Below are 20,859 nucleotides of genomic sequence, written 5' to 3' on the forward strand. Positions count from 1 at the left end.
GGCATGGCTAACATTCTCTGAGATTCAGGGTGTTGCAGTATAGGGGAAGCTTGAGAGGGTCCTTGATATTTTTTTTCTTTATTTTTGCTGACTTTTCCCATCGATTTTCTCCAAACTGAGAAAGACCTGAGACGTTTGTTTTCACTCAAGCGCCACCCTCCAATGTGCTGGTGACCAAAAAGAGCCTCACGACAATATTACCAAGTAAATGTGTTTGTTTCTAGTCAAAATATCTCAATAAACTCAATTTAAGATGCAATCATCTAGAAAGAAGCATTTCAGTGAGATATAGGGACTTTATTTTAGAAGATTTTCACTTGTTCTATTGGCAGATTGTTTCAAGCTTATTAAAAGAGAGAAACAGTTTGTATTCATTGTACATTCGCTTAAAAGTGCCTTTTTCTACAGTTTATTTCTGCAACGGAGGGAGGCTACTCTGAACCACTGTGCACCCAGTAGCTTTGAAAATTAATGGACGATAAAAACAGCAGTTTCGCAGTAAACCAATATACCGATCAATCACTCACCCATTCGCTCATCTCAACAGTGATTCCATAAAAAAATAATAATAATAATAGACCTTTGTAGAAGATTCTGATGATTTAACACCCCTGTCAACTCTGCACCACGTTCTGGTATCCTTCCCCCTCAGGAGGAGCAGGGGTAGGGGTTACATCTAACTCTAAAGCTACTTTTGGGACTGGTTCTTTACTTTCTTGATCCACATTTGAGGAAGGAAGGAGGGAAGTTTGGGCAAGCAGAGCGGCAGGCAGTCCCGCGGGGTGTGGAGCCGGGCTGTGCGGCAGGTGGCGCTTACGTGCCCCTTCCTGCCCTGCTTTTCCCTGGTTCTTGGCGTTTTCCAGCAGCACGTGGACGCTCTTGGAGAAGACGGCTCGAGGATCGGTAGCAGGTAGGGCAGGGCAGACGCAGCTCTCCCTCAGCTCCAGTGCCTGGAGGGAGACGAAGTGAAGAACAGACATTAAGAATCACTTTCAAAATTGTACTGACTTCACACAAGGAGTTAATTAACAACTTAACAAGTGCAAAGATGGACATGAAGAAGCCCGACATGGTGAGTCATTTGTTGCTTTTGTTGGCAGTGAATTGTAACAAAAAAGTCAGTTGCATGTTTTTTTTTTCTCTCTCTCTTTTCTTTCTTTTTTACTTTGTGATAAGATATTTCATCAAACCGCAGCTGTGAACTGAAATGAATACAACACAAAGAAAAGACAGAGAGGAGAATCTGAAAGAGACAAAAAAAAGACTAGAAAAACAAAGACAGTGAGATAAACAGATCCACTGACTCAGACAAACAAAATAAGAAAACAACAGAGGACAGTCAGTGTAGCAGCTCTGTGATGCTTTAAGCTAAACATGAACTCATCCTAGTTAAGTGTGTTAACTTGATTTACAGCTTAGGGGTCGTGAAAATGGCATTTAAAGGTATTTGGTCCAAAAAAGTATAGCATTTTAACCTAATGATGGCACTAGACAAGAGTTGGGGGATCCATGAAGTCAGTTTGCTTCGTCCTCTGTAGAACATGAACATGTGTACAGAATTTCCTCTCACTCTGCCCAGCAATCATTGAGATATTTCAGGCATACGGTCACAGCCACAAATATGGACACAAAAGTGTCAGAAAAGAACTCTCCTTTTGCGATCATTCTCACACAGGTTGGGTGAGCAGAGCTGTGATAACTACGAGCACGTCCCGGCAGTTAGAGACATTCTCCTTGTCAATCTCACACACTCACCCACGCACACGCCAAACTCATTAATCTCTCACTTAGAATCACCTACAGGACTCTTAGCACATACATGCACTTAGCTTCCCACTCAACAGGCTCTCCCTCTCATGCTAGCGGTGGACTTAATGCGCTTTGCTTAAGGATGATGAGCGCACTCGTGGAGGCAGAGTGCCCTCAGAAGAGTCGGGTTAAGTAGCTCAATGCTGTCACCCCTCGCAAGGTTAAAAACATCGCATTATGCATCACTTTCACCCGATTGAGCTCAGCTGTTAACTGGCTCGTATGTGCTGCTATGCTGGATCGAACCATTTGGCGCGAGGAGGATATCAGATATACCAGAGAGTCTTTTTTGAGCGCGCCCACGAATCCCCCGAACAACAGTCTTCATCACTTCACTGCCTGTGGCTGCAGCCTGGCCTCGAAAAAAAAAAAGAAACGCCTGCTGCTAGAGGTCAATCTACCACGCAGGGATGTGATATGATGCACCGGCACAAACATACAACACACACACACACACGCACATAGAACATGTACACACACCGAATGACACAGGCACCTGATGGACAATTAGTGGGTTTACCCATCTGTTCGTCTTTCGTGCTTGGAGCATCTGACTGTGTACCAACAGTCCGACTCACGCTCAAGGTTAAATTGGCTGCTGCCTGATACATTGTGCATGTCTCTCTCTCTGCCTCAGACACAGACAGACACACACATGACACACGTAATGATTCTGGATGCTGACGCTTTCCATAGAAGTTGCGTGCTGATTTCTTTCCGGTCTCAACATACCATCGATTGTCTCGCCACAGTGTCGGCACAGTGTGTGTGTGTGTGTGTGTGTGTGTGTGTGTGTGTGTGTGTGTGTGTGTGTGTGTGTGTGTGTGTGAGCCCCTGAGATCGAGCTGCTGGCGTCAGGCTGTTTTTCTTTCAGCTCCTCAACTAAAAGCCTCCAGGACAGTTAGTTAAGCAGGCATCCAGGCCCCTGTGTGGCACAAATGTTTTTCCTGCCTTCTTAAAACCTTGCATCTTTTCCTCTCCTCCCCGAGTCTCTTCCTCCTCTCTGCCCTCCTCGCCACATGTCTGCAGGTGGATGCACATCTCTCCAGACGCTTCATTAGTTCCATTAAGACTCCTTCCAACAGCTCCTAAAGCTACACTTGTTTCTCAGACAGGTGCTGGGCTCGCCCCTCGCACGGGGATCAAAGAGTCTTTTACTTACGACAAATGTATGAGTCAGATCAGCAGGAATGTGTTTTACCTGTGAAATTGAGGTAAAACTTATGAGCTGCCCCTGCTGATGCTTGGACTGAGCATTATCTGCGGTACCTGTGGTACGAGACGGTCCAGCTGAGTGAATCTGTTCCTGTGAGACGGGTGTGTGGACAGCCACTCGGGGACGGTAGGCTCTCCTGTCAGCTGGTCTCTGATTTCCATTTGCTGCCAGAATACAGGGCCTGCTCGCACATCTGCACAGGCCTGCGGAGGAAACACACAAACACGCACCATGGGATCAGAAGCACACACTCATACGCAATGTGGCGTCCCTCTGCCTTGTGCTGAGATGAAAGTCCTTGCAGTTGAATCATCTCAATTTAGTTGGCCAACAGTGCCCCCTAGTGTGCTGCAGACAGATTACAAGGTTGGACAGCAGCAGCTACATAAGATAACTGTAGATTTGTGATGTTAAAATACTGATAACCCCATAAAGAGCAAAAAGATTTTAAACAATTTCATAAAGGATAGGTTCACTCAAAAATGAACATTCAGTCTATTCCCCCTCATGCCAATGGGAAGTCAGTTGAAGGGCTTCAGAAAGCTTGGATTACGCCCGACAAGCTTTATGAAGCCATGCTGGGAGTTTTTTCAGTTGTTTCTTGACATTTTAAAACAAGTACCCGTCTACTTCAGTTGTTTAGGAGAGCGCTGCAAGGCTGTTTTGCTGAGAAGCTCCAGAAATGCTTTGTGGTGAACTTGTCGTTTGGTCATAAAACATGAACCACAAAAGCACCGACTATGTTTAGTTTTGTCATGTTATGTTAAAGGGGTACTCCAGCAATGCAGTGATGCCGTATACAGCTGGGGGCAGACGCTGATGTGTCCTTACTTTTAGTCCCTTGTGTCTGACAAGCTACAAAAACACTGGATCATACATTTTGTATTATGCAACTCAATACCATCTTTCATTCATTTTCATTAGACTCCCGCTTTGCTCAAACCAAACACTTCCAGTCTGCAGTGCAGGCTTTCTGTGTTGAGTTTAAAACCCAAGCAAAAAGAACCCTGATGACATCATTGGGTATATTCAACAGGCCCACGAAAGACAGACAATTTAAGACTGAAACAGAGAAAAATGAATTAAATGGACCAAAAAACGCAATGACACAGTTTTCTCTTTTCTCTGGGTGTCTAGTCCTCCTTTTGAAGGGTGCACTGAACTTCATGTGTAAAATCTGTGTGCTCCTTTAAGTAATAACAAACTGGAGATGACGATACCTTAGCGGCCAGCTGTAATCCGACTTCATCTGCCTCAGCCTCCAGTTTCCTGCTGAAGGGGCGGCTGAACATCAACTGACAGAGAGAAAAATTATGCATGTATGATGAGACTGATCCACATTTCCGATCAGACCGATCTACAATAACAGTGGTACTACAATAACATGTAACAAACTGTGCTGTCAGTGAAAGCTGTGTGTAAAGTGTGAAAATGTTTCTTCAATTGAGTGAAAAATAAGGAAATTTCATGAGGGTATTAACATTCTGGGGCTCACCTGGGAAAGCTTGTCCTGCACCCACTGTCCCAGCAGGGCCAGGCTGTCTCGAGGACATACAGCCCAGATGGCTGTCAGAAGAATAAGGGACAGGAGGTCCACGACGTGAGACAGACTGGCCTGCTCTGCCTGGGGGAGGTGGGATGACGAGGGGGGGGGGGGTGACAGAGGGGAGAGGGGGGGAATGAGGAAAGTGAAGGATTGGGGTCAGAAAAGAAGATAATGGGACAGAGGGAGAAGAAAAATCAAGGTAAAAAGTTTTGGGGAGGTGAACAAGGCAGCTGGAACATATCGATCGTTCCCATCTATTTTAGTGGAACTTTTTACGCTGTAACAGATTTAGAGGTTTTAACAGCCAATCCAACAGAGCACACCTACTGGGTAATACCAAGCCCATCGATGCTCATTCCCTTCATCTAATTAAAATCTCCTTCAAGCATTTCCTCTGAGAACGTTTAAAGTCTTGAAATACCCACAACTTCATGAGACACGTTTTTTAACAAGAAGAAGAATGGGCTTTTGTAGGCAGGGAAAAAAAAAAACAGCCATCTGTGGAGAATTAATACAGCACGACAGTGCCTGAGGTCGACAGGACTTTGGTCATCATAGCACAGACAGGATTAGTGAGCGCTTGGAGGTGATTGTCAGTGAGTCTTTATCACTGGCTGATGCAACAGCACTGCAACTGATGCCACTACAGCCATTACTAAACTGGAAGTAGGAGGAGGGGGGGGTGATGATGAATAGTTAGAGATCTCAGTGTATAATGCACATACATATAGGAGGTCCACATACCTATTTTACAACCTTGCGAGGGAGAGACCTGGAAGACTTCCAGCTGTAACTTCGACTCTGCGTGCCAACGGCTTCGAAATGACTAAACTTTGTTCTTGAACATTATTTGCACTTTAAGTGTTTTCAGTGACTCATCCTTATGCAAAGCAAGGTCTCCTGCCATCAACTAAGCCTCTAAAAAGTCAGCAGACTGTACACACCTCAGGCTCAGGAGCTGCATTCATTCTCCGCAGAGCTAAACGGTTTCCAGTGCCTCCTGCATCAAATCAGCAGTGCTGTGTGCTTGTGTGTTGCCAACGTGTTTCAAGGTCATCCAGGCAAACTCCTGAGAGGACGTATCTTCTAAAAAAATAAAGTGATACTACTGGCTCTAGTGTTACGTTGTGTCGAAGTGGTGTAGGAAGCAGAAAAGTGATATCACTGTTGATTGTAAAGTCAACATTAATGAAGTGAAGTGCTATGAAAATGATTATATCATGAATGGTTATCATCTTGCAATGTTATTCTAAATTTTCTGTCAGAAAATTAGCTAGCTAGCATACACTCTGTGCATTAGCATAATCCAAGCATGTCCCACTCCCTAACTTTGTGTAAAGTCAGGATGTTCCCATGAGTTGTTGCTGGGACACTTAATATTGCAACATTTTACTGGGGATGACAATTTATGCCGATAATCTTAAATTGATATCTGGCTGCCTTAAAAATCCATTATGGATTGATCATCACTAATATATCAGATATAATGGATGTTTTTTTTCATTAAAAACTGCTTTAAACATTGACATGATTTATATATTTACATGATGGCTACATTCTGAGTTAAAAGAACAGATAAAGTCAACACTGAGCTACTTGATGATGATGATAAAACTAAATTAAATAAAGTAATTCATTAATCCTAATAATCGAATGACCATCTGTCACTATGTTAGTCCCTCATCTCTCCCATTACTTTCAATGAAACATATAAAGTTAAAAAAAAAACAGAGAAATATAATACAATAAACTACGAGACATCATTGTAAAAATGTAGAAATAAGGGAATGTATGAAATATGACCGTACACTGTACTATCAGGCCAGAATCACAAAGGCAATCTGCAGAGGGTTTTACACTTACAGAGTGTCCCAACAAAGCATGAGCCATCTCATGTCCCAGGATAAAGGTCAGCTGGTGAACATCTGCCACGGCCTCCAGCATCCCCGTAAACATGAACACTTCCCCGTTCTACACAAAGGAAAACACAACCCAAAATCTGAGCCACACAGTGTTTGAAAAGGTGGACAAAAAAGATGACAGTAACTATGAACCTGTAATTGCCCTTGCCACTTAGCACTTTGATACATTATAAGGGAAGTGGATGAATAGACACTCTCCTTTACGCTAAGACATCCTCACATACGACCTTAAAGACACATAAGACATATTCTGTGATCCTACACCTGTCTGTCTTTTACTGACCGGGAGGACAAAGGCGTTCACATTGGGACTTTGCACCACGTGGACGTTCCAGGTGACATCAGACACTTCAGGGATGTCCTTGTTCCTTTGTGCCAGGTGCTGCACCAACCGCTCCACCACCTGGTGACGAGGGTCAGTGACTGGAACCAGCAGCTCTGCAAACTCCTCCATGTACTGAAACATGCACCCGCACACAGACATTTGAAATATTCCTCTTATTAAATGTTTGTCATCATAGTTTCATCTCGAAAAATGCTGTTAAGACCGTGTGTAACAGGGATAGTTTGTTATTTTCTCTCCATGGTTTGTGCACACACACAAAGACACCCACCCACCCACACACACACACACACACACACACACACACGCACTAACCCCCCTCCTCCTTCCCTCACCGCCTCTGAAGTCAGAGCTGCCAGCTCCATGTAGTTCTCTCTGCTGAACACCAACAGGCGGGTCCGTCCGGTCACAGGGGACTCATCCAGGTGGGTCACGAGAAGGAGGGCTACAATCACCATAGCAACGCCTGCCCCTGCTGCCAGGTGCCAGCGGCGGTGCCAGGCCCATTCTCGGAACAGCTGCCGGCGGTTGGCTGGTAGAGCCACCCACCACTTCCTTATACTCCTGTAGACAGAGAGAGACCACAAGGTCTACAGTATCTGTTTGTGTAGCTCACAAAGACTCAGGCAGTAAATATAGAATCGTATCTACCCTACAGTGGTGAAAAGAAGGGAATATTCTGAGGTTTCTTTCATGCTGAAAAATTTACATGTTTGGAGTTCAGGAGAAAATGCAAGTGAAAAAATCATTAGCAATTAAAAATGGAAGACTCGAGGCAGACTGAGATCAATAATCTCTTTTTCAAAGTGGATCTGGGAAAGAAGGCAGCCTCGAAACATGCATAAAACATGTTCACAACAATGCACTATGCACATGAAGTACTTTTATGTGTTTGCAAAAAGAATACAGTCAAATATTGAGGTAGACAAGTAGGCCGAACCTTTTTGAAATAGTGAATTAAAGGTCACTTATTGTGCTCTCCTTTTTCTTCCATTCTCTCGGAGGGGTTGCCCTAAAGAGACTTAAGCTAAAACAAAGCCAGAGGGGAATACAGCGCTGCAGCACTGGACAGTATGGGAGCTTTAAGCGTGTAAAACTAATCTGGTAGTAATCCAAAATAAAATACTGAACCTGAGAATGAACACAACATGTCTCTTTTAACAAAACAGTTGTTTGAACTGCATCGAGTTCCATGCTGATTCAGTACTCTACTCCAAAACAACCTCCCTGATGGTGTGTGTGTGTTATGGAGCCTCACGTGTGCCAAATTATACTCTCACAGTCAGCACACGTAACTCATTAATTTTTTGCCAGTAATCTGTATTATTTTCAAATTAGTGAAACAAGACATAACAGGTGAGACAATCCCATCACGGTAATGAAAGGGGGGATGTTCTTTTTTTTTGTTTTGTTTTTCTGCCAGTGAATCAAAAACAGTTAATTAACATCACAGGAATTTATAAGGTAATTTATTTGTTCTAATTCAAATTACACAATGAATACAACTGGTGATAAAACAACTAAACATGTGTTAATTAAGCATGATTATATAATATTGTGGCTTTAGGTGATTAGTGCATTTCTCAATCTATCTGTATATTAAATACAAAATTGGTAATTTGCTTGTGTAACTGTTTGCACTTGAAATCCTCTTATAAATGAATTCAAAATATTAATGACACAATCATTTTTTTTAATGAATGTATTGGACAACATTTTAAAGCGAGGACTTATTATTTGCATGTGTCTATTATGAACCAACACTGATTAACCACTTGGTCTATAATAACAACAACAAGGCAGCATCATTCAGCTACCTACCTGCCCAGTATTATAGCCAAGAGCTTCTGCAGAGGTTTGAGCACCAGCCAGATGAAAGGGGCTGGCAGGGCCCTGACGGGGGTCGAGGTGTGGAAGTGTCCGCACTGTGTCAGGACACGACCGGGGCGGTGTAGGAGTGAGGTAACCCTGGGACTACTCTGAAAACAGAGCGTCCTTCCACTGGCACAGAATGAGAGAGGCGAGCCTGTCTGAGTGGCCCTGAGGAGAGCAGAGTTCGTTGTCCCGCGACAGCTGATCTGAGAGGACACAGAGTGAAGCTTCTTCAGAGGAAGCCCGACTCGTCTGCACACCGGGAGGTTTCGTGGCAGATACAGCGAAAGGGAGCATAAACGACTGTTTCTTAACAAACCGACGCAAAGTAGAACCATTGTCCCGGCTGTTCAGACTCACCTAAAAGCAAATAAGTATTTAGGCGGACACCAGCACGGTCGCCTCCTATCTAAGAGGGCTGTATTTCCTCATGTTAATACAGAAACGTCTACCACAGGATGTCGACGTTACTTTTCTTCAAAACAAAGTCACGCCATTTCTCAGCTGTCAATGTCATTGCTGTCAGTTGACGCTAGCTATACACAGGTTACCCTTGGTTACCGCAGTGCAACAACTGCGACCTAAATGTTTAAATGTACCCCGAATAACACTTTAACACGCCGAGTTAAATAACAAGAACTCTGTGTACGTCGTGAATCGTGCATAGTTTCCACAACAGAACTAACGGAACTTTGAAGGTGGCAGCGTTGGTGCGCTCCTGCCTCCAAAATAATCCCCTCTAGAAACAACTCCGCGAAGAACGTTCCGGGTGAACGTTGAGCAGCCCGCCGAGGGCTAAATTAAGCTAAAGTCAACTGTTGAATTAAGCTAATAATAGGACAGAAACAATAATACGAATTTATGGAAATTAATCATATCGCGTAGCTACTTTTTGACATTTGTCTATAATGGAAAAAGCTAAGTTATACCTCAGTTTCAGACAGGCAATTTATAGGGAAACTCCAGCTATTACAAAGATATTGATGTGTGATCATGTCTTGGGGAGGTCTTTATTTCTTTGTCATTATTTTTATTTTATTTTATTTCTTTGAAAAGACGGACAGGGAACCTTAATTAGCTTTCTAACTAATGTAGTGGTTATGTTGCATTGTGGGTAATGTTAGCACTAGGTCGTACATTGCACTCTTTTAAAACTGCTGGATGCTTAAAAAGTAAAGTTTCAAAATTAATATAGCAGAAGTATCGCTGCATAGCCATCATTCTTGTTTTTCAAAACTTATTGCCTACATTACCCACAATTCATCTCTGCTGCTAAGTGACATCACTGGAGGCAACTCATATGCAGTTTCCTCTGGAGCTACCAAAGGTTATATACTACTTTTTTCACATATGCAGTATGACTCTTTGAGACATGTAAACACACTTGTGTAATGTGAAAAATTGGTGGCGTTACCCTTTTAAGTACTATTACAAAAATATGAATCAAGCTATTAGACAAAAATAAAAATGAAACAAGAACACAATGTATGAAAATAAATGTTTATTCTAATATGTAAAAGAAATCTGCAGTACAATGGAAGTAAAATGACACACACTTATGACACACTCTCTCTTTCTCTCACACACACACACACATTGAGTTTTTGGTTAAAAGACCTTAAGTAATAAAATGTTAAAAACTAAATGAGAGAGTTGGTAATACTGAAACAAAGCCTCATCATATTTATATGGAAAATAATGTGTGAGGTAGTCAGATAAATGGTCCATCACAGTAAATAGTCATGTTCAGTCGACAGCACAGAGCCCAGATGTAACACCGTGCTGCTGTTTGTCTCCGAGGTTGAGTCTGTGGGAAGCAGACTGTTGTCTGAAGCTCTGCCAGAATCTGGATCAGACTCTCTTCCTCCCTCCTGGGCCCTCTCCTCACTGATCAGCTGATCATAAGCAAGGTCATCTGAGTCCACTGGTCTGGATGAAATATTTAGAGATTCTTCCTCTTCCTGGTCAGACACTTGCTGCTTGGCAATGAAGTCTGACTGGAAAAGCGCCTGGATCTGACTGAGGAAGGAGTCTCCCTCCTCTTCGGGCAGGGGCTCGAGGTATCTGGCCAGAGACGACAGCATCTGAAGGGAGGTGAATAACAGAAGAAGTCAAGTGAAATAAGACAAAGTAGAAGCATAAACAAATTAGTTATGGAAGCCACTAGGATATGGGAACAGCAGATAGATGAACTGGCTAAACAAACCTTCTCCAGACAGGTGAGATGAGAGTCTTTCCGGAAAAATCTGTCCATCTGCACACTCCTACAAAGAGCAAAAAACAGTTTAGATATTCCACCATTGAGCTTAAGAACCAAGAAAACAAGAAAAACTGTTCTAAATCACACAAAACTACTTTCAACATTAGACCACATGTGACTCCTCCAGTCTTGTTTCTGACTCACCCAGGTGTTTGACAGTATTTGTGGATGATCCACTGAGCTCTCCTCAACGTCTGTTCCCAGTCTGGAATGTCTTGTGATGACAGGAAGTCGAATCTGTAGGGCAGCTCTGTGAAGTAACCGAGAGCGTCAGCCAGAGGATAAACAGTGGATAGAGGATCAACAGATCAACAGTTTGCTTTCGAAGCCCCTTGTTCTTGAGTCGTTGTGTGTGTGGGTGTGTGTTCAACATACTCTGTGGGCCTGAAGGCTCCTGGCTCTCTTTCACCAACAAGCAAGTAGTTTGGGAGTGGGGGGAGCGATTGGCTGGGTCATATGGGCTCACAATCATCCCGATGAAGGGCGCTCCACCACGTGAGAAATAACTCTGAAACAATCGAGGCAAAGGGATCAGATCACACCCTCATGCTGTGTCGCCCCCAGTGTGACTTCTCTGTGTGCTCACTTTACCTGGAACTGGTCCTGTGTGGCTATGTCCCGGACCGAAGGGTTGGGGTGGAAGGAGGGATGCGAGTGGTACCAGCCAACCACACTGAAGCCCAGCGACGACAGAACATCGCAGGCCTGTGTCTGAGACAGCGGGTCCATCTCGCACTGCAAACCTGTGCTCACGCTGTTGCATGGCTCTGCTGCACAGATCTGCACACAGGATCGTTTGACACAACTTCTAACAAAACTGTATGTAGCAAATAAAACCTCTATCCTCATCTTTTTACAGTGATGTTTTTCACTTCTTTTCCTACCTTTAATACTTTCTCTTCCTCATTGAACATTCCACCGAGCAGGCCGATGACTTCCCCCCTCGACACGTGGGCATGCTGACAATCACAGCACATTTAATCACTTTTTGGAACATTAGTATACAATTAATGAACATTAATTCAAGATACACTAAATGAGACATTTGTTTCAGATTTTAAACAGGAAATCATCGGACTTGCCTAACAGCTAAGTGGATAAACAAAAGTTCAGTTAATCATTTCCTGTATACACAGTGAGGAAACTTTCCCCAAGCCTCTTAAGACTCTTAACATTTCAGTGTTATCCCAGAGGGAAACACATACAGCATGTTTGGTTGTGTGTGTGTATAACATACCATGTCCATTATGAGCAGAGTCTCTGCACACACAATAACCTGGAATGGTGCCTGAGGGGGAAGGAGCAGCAAAGAGGAGCTTTTAACACCTGACAAAACACCTGGGGGCCGTACTCTAAACACAAGCTTCCTAGTGCAGAGAGTTTGCTTCTAGTGACAAAATTCTAAGAAGTTGCGACATTTCTAAGAATTCCCTAAACATTAAGACTAAAGATAAAGGTTATGCACAGAGTGTCTCAGCTCTCAAGATAGCTTCTAAGTTGAAAAACTGTTAGGAGAGAGTGAATTTCTGGTAGAAGTGGCTCATATGAATTCCCAACTTGCGAGTTACAAAGCATTGTTGAAGATTGAACGCAGGGATAAATGACCACTGACCTGCACATCCTCACCAAAAAACCTGCAGGGAATCAACTGGAAGGGATCAAAAGACCTGGAAGAAAAAAACATCACTAAGTATTTACACTTTTATACATACAAGGCTGTCAGAAATTCAGCTCATGTTACAAGGAACCATCGTGCTCACCCTTTGAACCTGGAGATCTTGCAGGGTTTGGGCTGCTTCTTCATCTCTTCTCTCCGCAGAGCGAGCTCCTCGGCACTGAGATGCTGATGAAAAACACCCAACCATGATCAGTTATATACTAAACCCAGTGGATCAACACTTTGCTGAACAATTGCAAAGTCCAAACCTCGTATGTCTGCCCCTCCAAGTTTTTAGCGTCACACCAGTTTCCCCATAGGTCCCGCACACGTCGCTTCCTGGTTCGCTGTAACACACAGCCAGTCAGTTAGCTCAAAATCAAGCAAATTCAAGAGTTTAGACGCTTTAGGTTTGATGTCAGAGTTTAGGAGTTGATGTGGACCTACCATGCTCTGCAGTCTCTGGGCCAGCTGATAGGCCTCTAGCACATCTTTGGCCACCTTTTGCTTGGAGCGGTCCACCACCCTTGGGCGATTATAGATCGCTTGCTCTACAAGAGAGGAGACAGAGATTCGCATGAAAAGGAAAGCCTGATAATTTTTTTTTTTTTAGAAAGAACAGAAGAATTCTGTAGGTAAAGTTACCACAGCTGAAGTTGATAGCTCCAATGAGCTCCAGGTAGGTATGTATCCTCCCAATGCAGTTGACGTCTCCACAGTTCTTCAGTCCAGGGCGGACTGATGTCTTGTTCAGGTACTTGGGCTTACTCTTCAGCCTGTTGAACAAAGACAAAAACACTGATTTCTTCTGCGGCAGAGCTGTGGTGAAAGAGGTCACCAGACATTTATTCAGTTTTACCACTGATCCAGGATGTAGTTTCGGATCTTCAGGTATCTTTCAGGCGTCTTGGATGGTCGTCCCTCAAAGAACTCTGGGATAGCTTGTTTCTCCTCCTCAGTGATGGTCTCCATTTCCATTTCTATTTCCTGCTCAGGGGCCTTCAGCTCATCCTCTTCGTCTTCTTCATCCTCTCCCTCTTCTTCTTCTCCTTCCTCTGGTCTATCAGCTGGACCCTGCTCAGTCTTAGCAGCAGAATCTGGGAGGAAAATACGACCACAGGTTAACTATGCATGAGAAAAAAGAAGGTACATCATCATGATGGAACAGTCTTACCTGTGTTGTCACTACAGGCCTCTTCCAGTTGATAAGTCAGTGCTGAGCTCTGAGACTGGGAGGTCTGGCCCTCTTTCTCCTCAGTTTTTAGCTCTGAGGCTGTCTGAAGATGATTTGGAGGTAGTAGTGATTCACTCTCATCCCCTCTCTTGTCCAGCGAAGTCTTCTCTGAGCAAGGGAGGGAAGATGTGGGTTGAGGACTATGCAAAGTTGCCTCCTTTGTCTCAGTCAGATCTGCCTCTCCCTGCTCTTCTGTGGGGTTGTGTTGCTCTGGCTCACACAACTCAGTTTTGAGCACAAGCTGCGGTTTATTGTCATGGTCTCCATCGTTGCTCAGGTCATCAGTGATGTCTACCTCCTCATCTTCTTCATCAGAAAGCTTCTCTATACGGACGGTGTTTGCCAGAGCGGATGCATGACTGGAAGTGGCCTGAGGAGGCTGTGAGTGCAGCTTGGGACCTGCAGAGGGAGCTGCAGCTCTGGGTTCTGATTTAGCCTGGAAACAAACAAATGGGGAAAGATTTTTTTTTTATTCCTCACTGTAATTTCCCAAGAATGCATTCTTGTTGGTGAAAGAGCTTGAATAATGAAGACAGCAAAAGTATAACTCTGAGTCTGTCACCTTGAGCTTGAAATACTGTCTGGCGTAGCTCTTGACCTGAAGAACAGAACGGCTGCCCACCAACTTGGCAATCTTAGTCCACCTTCGACCAAACTGGGCCTGCAGGAAAACACACCTTAGCCACCTGGTATCATAGACAACACACTCACACTAACTCATATAAAACCTTTGTTAAATCAACGGCACTTTGACAAGCTTACCAGTCCTTGCTCAAACAGTTCTTTCTCCTGTTTGGACCATCGAGACGAGGAGCCAGAGGCCGCGGCCGAAGTCTTAGCTGGAGACCTGACAGACAACAAGCATGATATGAATGGCAACAACAAAGGCAATGGCGTGATCCGCTCATGTGAATGCTGGAACAAAACATACTTACTTCTTCACTTTGGGCTTGTTGTCAGCATCACTCTCCCAGATATGATTTGGAATCTTCTCCCCTGTCAGATAGTATCTACAGATGCAGTTCAGGACCAACAGATTTAATAATGAGCAATAGGGCTGGGTGATATGGCCTTATAATAATATTATGTTATTTCCAGGCTATACTATTAAGTGGGTTAAGTGTCTTAAGTGCCTAAACAAACATAGTATACAGTATAGTTCAACTGAGTAAACCCTGAAACAAGACATATTAAAAGCAACTGAAATGATGCTTTAACTAGTATGAACAAATCAACCCATGACACTCTCAAATATATTATTTCTAACTACCACTATTGTGTTTGGTATGCGAGTCGCATATGTCCCTGCATGATGTAGATTTCATCACAGCGCATCGGGTCTGCAATCAGCTACGGAAGCTACTGAGGACTGTACAGCCATACGCATATCCAAAGTTGTGTGATGCATTCAGGGACAGTGGAAAAGGATACTGTTCCTCCAGCAGCATCCTCTCGATCACCTCTCTGTTCTCCGGGCTGATGGAGCTGTCCAGCTCCCAGGGCTGCAGCACAACACAGAGGGAGGGACACACACACACACACACACACACACACACACACACACACACACACACACACACAGAGTCAGCACAGGCATCAGCAGCCACACAGCTGAAAGGCTGTTTTAGCTCCGTGATGTTTTACATACCAGTATACCAGCGCTGCTCTTCCACGCAGACTGTATGACGTGCTCCTGGACCAAACCTCCTCCATCGAGCCCACTGCGACACAAAGAGCACGAGCTGTCTCTAACACAACTCTTGAGAGACAGAGGAGACATACACAGTGGACCTACAGGTCAGCTAGCTAACCACAGTAAAAACCTGCGCTGTGGGGGACTGAAAACTACAACTAGCTCTTTGTAAACTACCGCGGACTACAGCGCACGAGACAAGCATACCGTAAATGTATATATATTAAAGAGAAACAGTCATTATCCTCACCTTATACTGTTTTCAAACTCGTCTCCCTCGATATCAACATCCAGCTCGTCCTCCATGTTGACGGATGAACGTAAACAACGTAGAGAGAGGACACGCAGAGCGCCGGAGTGGAGCAGCGTCCCGCTCTGCGCACAGCGACACCATGTGGTGGGAGGTGCTACCGTCACCCTGCTGCTGTTGTACTCAACACTGTGATAATGTGAGCAGTTTTTAGAAAATGAAGACATCGAGCTGATTTCATTTGATCACAGATTCCTTTAACAAAATCATATCTGTTAGACATACGGTGATACAGCTGCCCCCCCCACACACACTCTCTGTCCATTCTGCCATCATCCCATCAAATGAGTATCTTAAATAAAGACACATCACAGGTTTCATTCAGTGCTTTCATAATATCATCTTTAGTTGTACTATTGTTTCACTGGAGCAGATTTAGACAACATCTCCATGTCTTCATCTACAACTCCGGCATAAATGGAAAAACTGAGTCAAAATTGTGCTTTTCTTCTTCTAGGTGACATTTTATGGAATTTAATATATTAATCATACTTTTTTTCCTGGCAGATATCTATTCTAATCACACATAATGCATATTGAGGTTCCAGCAGAAGATGGTAAGAACAAGTGTTCACCTTCAAAATGTTGCAGAATAAGATGCCTTTTGTAACGCCAAACAGTCATGTGGCAACATTTTCAATCAGTGGTTTATCCAGTAATTTTAATCAAATTCTTTTTTTAAATACATCAAGGGTAGAATGTTCCCTTGACAGTTACATAACTGATTTTATATTTAGTATGATGGGGTGATTTGCTACTGCAAGTCCTAATATGCTGCATATTTGATTATCTCATCTGTGTTTGTTCCTTCTTATGCTGTTTCTGTATGTTTATTTCAAGTGTCTGTGGGTTGTTGTTTGTTTTGGGTTTTTTTTTTTAGCTATTTTCCCCATTATTGGGACATTATTTCTCATTGTTCACTTAAAAAGCACATTTTTTAAAGAAGTTCTTTTTAGATTTCTGCAGTTGGTTGGAATAATTGAATCACTGTTTCCATGTACCATTTCTGACAGCACTTGAAGGCAACGTAAAGTCTCATGTACAAAGGCAAACTGCCCCACGGGATGTTATGTTTCGTATTTAAGAGGTCCAGTGGTGATTCATATGAGCAGATCCCTTGGGTATGGACACTTCAGAGTCCTTTCAAGTACCGCTTTGTGTCAGCCAGTCAGGTGAATTTCAAAGGAGGTTTAACAGGAGCATAAATGTCCTTTGTCAGGGTACATATCTCTTTGTGGAGTCTCTCATAATTAATTTCCACTTCTTTCCCCTTTATCAGAATCATCCCGTTCATGAAATGCATCCATTTTACTGTCCTTTACAAAATACGCACAATTCAAAATTAAAAATTTAAAAACGACTGACAAATAGTATCCACACTGTGGCTGAATATGAAGGGGCCCACAATAAAAGCCGAAGACAAGGTGAAAGACAAAAAAAAAAGGTTTTATTTAGAAATTCACAGTTTCTAATGGCACTACATTTTTGTAGTAACTCACTCCTGCTCAAAAGTACTGTGCAGCTCTTGAGAGTAAGCACAGAGAGAAAGAGAGGGAGAGAAAAAAAAAAATAGCACTTGACATATAAGGTAGAAAAACAAAAAGGCATGAGAAGTCATACAAAGTGCACACTGAGCTCCAAGAATTTCTGTCCGCAGGGGGTTCCTCCCTAGTTGCTGTGTTACAGGGTAAGTAGATTTAAAAAGTAGTCATTCTCATAACTCAGACACACACACAAACATACATACAGGAGAGATCAACAACAAAAAAAATCTCACATGCGTACGGATTTACACACACACAGAAGCCATAAGATCAGACACATTTGAAAAGGGTTTAAAAAAAACAAAACAAAACATGATCTTCTCAGCTTGTGGAAGATACAGAATCACATTAATAGTGTTCCAAATCATACCCATCTTTGCTGCGTTCCCTTTGTTCAACAATTAATATTGTGTTACTAATTCAATGTGGGGCGAACACATAAAGTCAAAGAGCGATGACAAGTGAATAAAAGTTTTGGTGTAAAAAAAAATGAGCGAGGATGCTCAGAAAGATCAGCATGTGGTCTGATGAAGCATCTCTAATGGGACCATGTTCGAGTGGTTAATAAAAGCAGGCATATTAAAACTTCTCTTCACAGTCACAGGAAGTCGTGCAATGTGCTGGGTCAGAGGTGACCTTGTTGGATAAAGATATGTTAAAAACAGAACAAGAAGGTGGAGCTAATGGTTGAAGAGGAAATAATGCTTTTTTTTCCTTTTTTTTTGAGAGTCCAGTTAGAAGAAAAGTCCCCGTCTCTGTCAAAATGCAAGACCACACAGAGCCAGTCAGAAACTGCATTTATAAAAGAAAAAACATGCATTTAAATAAAAAAAAACAAAAAAAAACACAACAACATGAAAACCCCCCCAAGAGGGTGAATTAAAATCTTTAAGTTAGCGACAGATGTTGAAGCGAGCACAAACACACACATACACAACGGGACAATAAACACACTCAGTTTAGCCCTTTCCCCTACTTTTAACCACCCAGCAGCTCTGAACATATACAGACGCAGCAGTGTGAAGATCCTGAGAAGTCTGTAGTTACTGTAAATCAACACTATCCTGGTGTTTATATAAAGCTGCTGCAGGACATGTGACTGCTATCATGCTTGTCTGATATTTCAGGCAGACAAATTTGGGGCTGTTATAAAATCAAAGCTCAAGTTAAAATGTACCAAAAAAAAAAATTATGTTTGAGCCATCCCCAATGGTCATGTGTAAGTATGGTTAAATGTATTGCACTGTTATATATCTTTATGTAACATACTTGAGTAGATAAACTACTGTGACCCTGCAGGTTTGGGAGACTGGATCCAGTATTTTAGAAAAATCTGTAGTCATTTAAATAAATAAATAGATAAATAAAACTCGACTGTCAGACTCAGCTGCAGGGTCACAGTAGCGCACGTGTGTGTGACGTTGAGTGTAAACATTCAGCTTTGCTGCTTAATGTGCTCCTGTACCATAAACAGGAACCATTCGCCTCCATAATGGTTTTAAGAACAAACCGACCACATCAGCAACAATAGGAGAGGAGCATGGCTCAGTTAGGAAAGAAAGAAATTATAAAATATAGCAGTAGACGACAATAAAACCTCCAGCTTGTTCAAACCCAATTTTTAGCTTTCTTGCAGTCACAATATCTACTAACAGAGCAATTTCTCTTCATTTGCGGCATCGATCAGGATTAAATTCTATTCAGGATCTCCAAACTGCTGCGTCTGTATTTGTAAAATGAGGTTAAGTGGGAAACTAAACTCAAAGGACTAACACGTTGGGACTGTTTCACGCCCATGCAAAATTATGTTCTTCATTCAGCTCTGATGCTTGGTTCTGAACAGACTGACAGAGACAGAGGAGGAGGAAAAGAGAGTCTGGTGTACAGTGACAGTGTGGTCCCATACAAACACCTGCAGTCATGTTAGGATGAAGGTAAAAAGTCAGAATGTCATCAAACGATGGCGACGAAGGACTGAAGCAACAAAAGGAGAAAAGGAAAAGAGAAGTAGTTTGTCATGCTCTCGTCACGCAATTCTCTCACATTTCATATAAAGAGCGGCCTCTAATACTTCTCCATGTTCCAGTGGGTGAAGGGACTGTCGAGCCGAGGCCTGCACCTGTGCTCAGAGTGGAGATACAAACGCTTATTGGTGCTCGACTCTCAGGGGATAATGTGCTTTTCCAGTAGAAAAACAAAAAAACCCAAAACACTTGAATGGATTTGACTTGTATCATGTTTCTCTCCCCACCACAGTGTCCACATTTTTTTTTTTTAAATGTTTCGAGCATTAAGAGGTCTAGAACAGATATAAAGGCACATAACCGTAAACAGGTCTTTGACAGGAGTGGATCAGGACCGGATGATGTGGAGCTACTGCTGCCATAGCCACTTCAGTTCCACGGTGCGCCTCGGAGCTCATGGGAAATGTGGTTCTTTGGGATGCAGTAAGACCTTATCTCCTTACTATGCAAGTCTGCTACAATATAGTGTGTGTATATGTGTGGTTGTGAGTAGAAAGTCGTGTAAAAGTACGAGTGTTCAGACATGTCCGTTGACTGCTGTCACCCCGATGGTCCCAACACTGATCTCCTTGTTTCCCTTCATAAGCTGCTGCAGGCTGGGCAGAGATCCGACGCCGCCCCTCGTCATGGCGGGAAACTGCAGCTCCGTCTGCCGCGACTTTCGCCGCTTGATGGAGCGCTTCTCCTGACGGGACTTGGCGGGGGGATGTTGGAGGTGGAAAGGTAGGCTGAGACCGTTGCACAGGCCAGAGGAGGGGTAGATGGGGGAGGGAGGGGGGAGACGGCTCGTGTAGGACTCCTCGGAGTGGGTGGACGAGCTGCAGCTGCTGCTTTCCGAGGGGAGCTCCTTGGAGGAGCAAGCAGACAGTGATGACAACTCCTCCGGTATAACAGGGGGAGGTGGTGGGATAGAAGGAGGAGGAGGAAGAAGGGGGAGAGGAGGGGGAGGAGGAGGAGGGGGAGGGGGGAGTGGCAGGGATGGCGGCACAGGGAGGCATGGTTGAAAACCGTTGCACTTTAACTCCCCGTTTGTGAGCGGAGAAGATGGTTCAGACGTCCTTACAATCTCAACCTTGTCCAAAGACTTTGTCTTGCAGCGTTTTTTCTACAGAAAAACACACAACACAAGGAGCAGATGATTAAAAAACATTTAGAGAAAGCCACGAAACACTTAAAAATGTGAAGCCATATTAACCACTTTTATGCTGGATACTGGGGGTCACACAATGGATCAAAGAAGGGTTGGAAAGTTTAACAGGGAAAGATGGAAGCTGAATAAAGCTTTTAGAACTGACCCTCATACTGATGCTGTGTACACACAGTTCACTGGTTTAATTCACCTCACTGAATGTTTTCATACACGAATATGGTATACTGGATTGGGCTGCACATTTTCATTATAAAATAATCTGCTGATTATTTGCAAAGT

At 43.3% G+C, this 20,859-nt stretch overlaps 3 protein-coding genes across 5 annotated transcripts in view; all 3 read right to left on the bottom strand.

Moving 5' to 3' along the window:
• Positions 1 to 276: 276 nt before the first annotated feature.
• Positions 277 to 9,448, bottom strand: oma1 (OMA1 zinc metallopeptidase). Its single transcript, XM_037115650.1, has 8 exons — positions 8,658 to 9,448; positions 7,172 to 7,400; positions 6,777 to 6,950; positions 6,435 to 6,542; positions 4,521 to 4,649; positions 4,246 to 4,320; positions 3,079 to 3,228; positions 277 to 950 (listed from the first exon to the last, which is right to left on the bottom strand). The coding sequence occupies exons 1-8, from the start codon at positions 9,044 to 9,046 to the stop codon at positions 615 to 617; spliced, it is 1,590 nt and encodes a 529-aa protein (XP_036971545.1). The 5' UTR covers positions 9,047 to 9,448; the 3' UTR covers positions 277 to 614.
• A 739-nt stretch (positions 9,449 to 10,187) lies between these two features.
• On the bottom strand, positions 10,188 to 15,919 carry mysm1 (Myb-like, SWIRM and MPN domains 1). Its single transcript, XM_037116147.1, has 20 exons — positions 15,803 to 15,919; positions 15,508 to 15,580; positions 15,291 to 15,361; positions 14,795 to 14,869; positions 14,622 to 14,706; positions 14,422 to 14,520; positions 13,800 to 14,295; positions 13,485 to 13,722; positions 13,271 to 13,401; positions 13,073 to 13,176; positions 12,895 to 12,972; positions 12,729 to 12,811; positions 12,581 to 12,635; positions 12,206 to 12,256; positions 11,853 to 11,927; positions 11,560 to 11,748; positions 11,344 to 11,476; positions 11,113 to 11,218; positions 10,915 to 10,972; positions 10,188 to 10,792 (listed from the first exon to the last, which is right to left on the bottom strand). The coding sequence occupies exons 1-20, from the start codon at positions 15,856 to 15,858 to the stop codon at positions 10,436 to 10,438; spliced, it is 2,613 nt and encodes an 870-aa protein (XP_036972042.1). The 5' UTR covers positions 15,859 to 15,919; the 3' UTR covers positions 10,188 to 10,435.
• Positions 15,920 to 17,287: 1,368 nt separating this feature from the next.
• Positions 17,288 to 20,859, bottom strand: part of suco (SUN domain containing ossification factor) — a 40,471-nt gene continuing 36,899 nt past the window's right edge. For 2 of the 3 annotated variants that reach the window (XM_037116145.1, XM_037116144.1), the window contains exon 23: positions 19,948 to 20,535. In XM_037116145.1, coding sequence (XP_036972040.1) covers positions 19,948 to 20,535 — 588 coding nt within the window. Of the gene's footprint in view, positions 20,536 to 20,859 lie in introns of all 3 variants that reach the window. The other variant, XM_037116143.1, reaches the window with a different exon arrangement.

This window comes from Acanthopagrus latus, chromosome 11, assembly GCF_904848185.1.
Source record: "Acanthopagrus latus isolate v.2019 chromosome 11, fAcaLat1.1, whole genome shotgun sequence".
In the NCBI taxonomy this organism is placed as follows: Eukaryota; Metazoa; Chordata; class Actinopteri; order Spariformes; family Sparidae; genus Acanthopagrus; species Acanthopagrus latus.

Excerpts from the sequence above, each read along its gene's own strand:
- mysm1 (XM_037116147.1), bottom strand. The coding sequence starts at position 15,858 with ATGGAGGACGAGCTGGATGTTGATATCGAGGGAGACGAGTTTGAAAAC. Across the intron at positions 13,402-13,484 it reads AACTACATCCTGGATCAGTG|GCTGAAGAGTAAGCCCAAGT; the intron begins GTAAAACTGAAT and ends TTTGTTCAACAG. Across the intron at positions 12,636-12,728 it reads AAGATCTCCAGGTTCAAAGG|GTCTTTTGATCCCTTCCAGT; the intron begins GTGAGCACGATG and ends TTTTTCTTCCAG.
- oma1 (XM_037115650.1), bottom strand. The coding sequence starts at position 9,046 with ATGGTTCTACTTTGCGTCGGTTTGTTAAGAAACAGTCGTTTATGCTCC. Across the intron at positions 4,321-4,520 it reads TGCAGGACAAGCTTTCCCAG|TTGATGTTCAGCCGCCCCTT; the intron begins GTGAGCCCCAGA and ends TCTCTCTGTCAG. Across the intron at positions 951-3,078 it reads TGGACCGTCTCGTACCACAG|GCACTGGAGCTGAGGGAGAG; the intron begins GTACCGCAGATA and ends GTCTCCCTCCAG.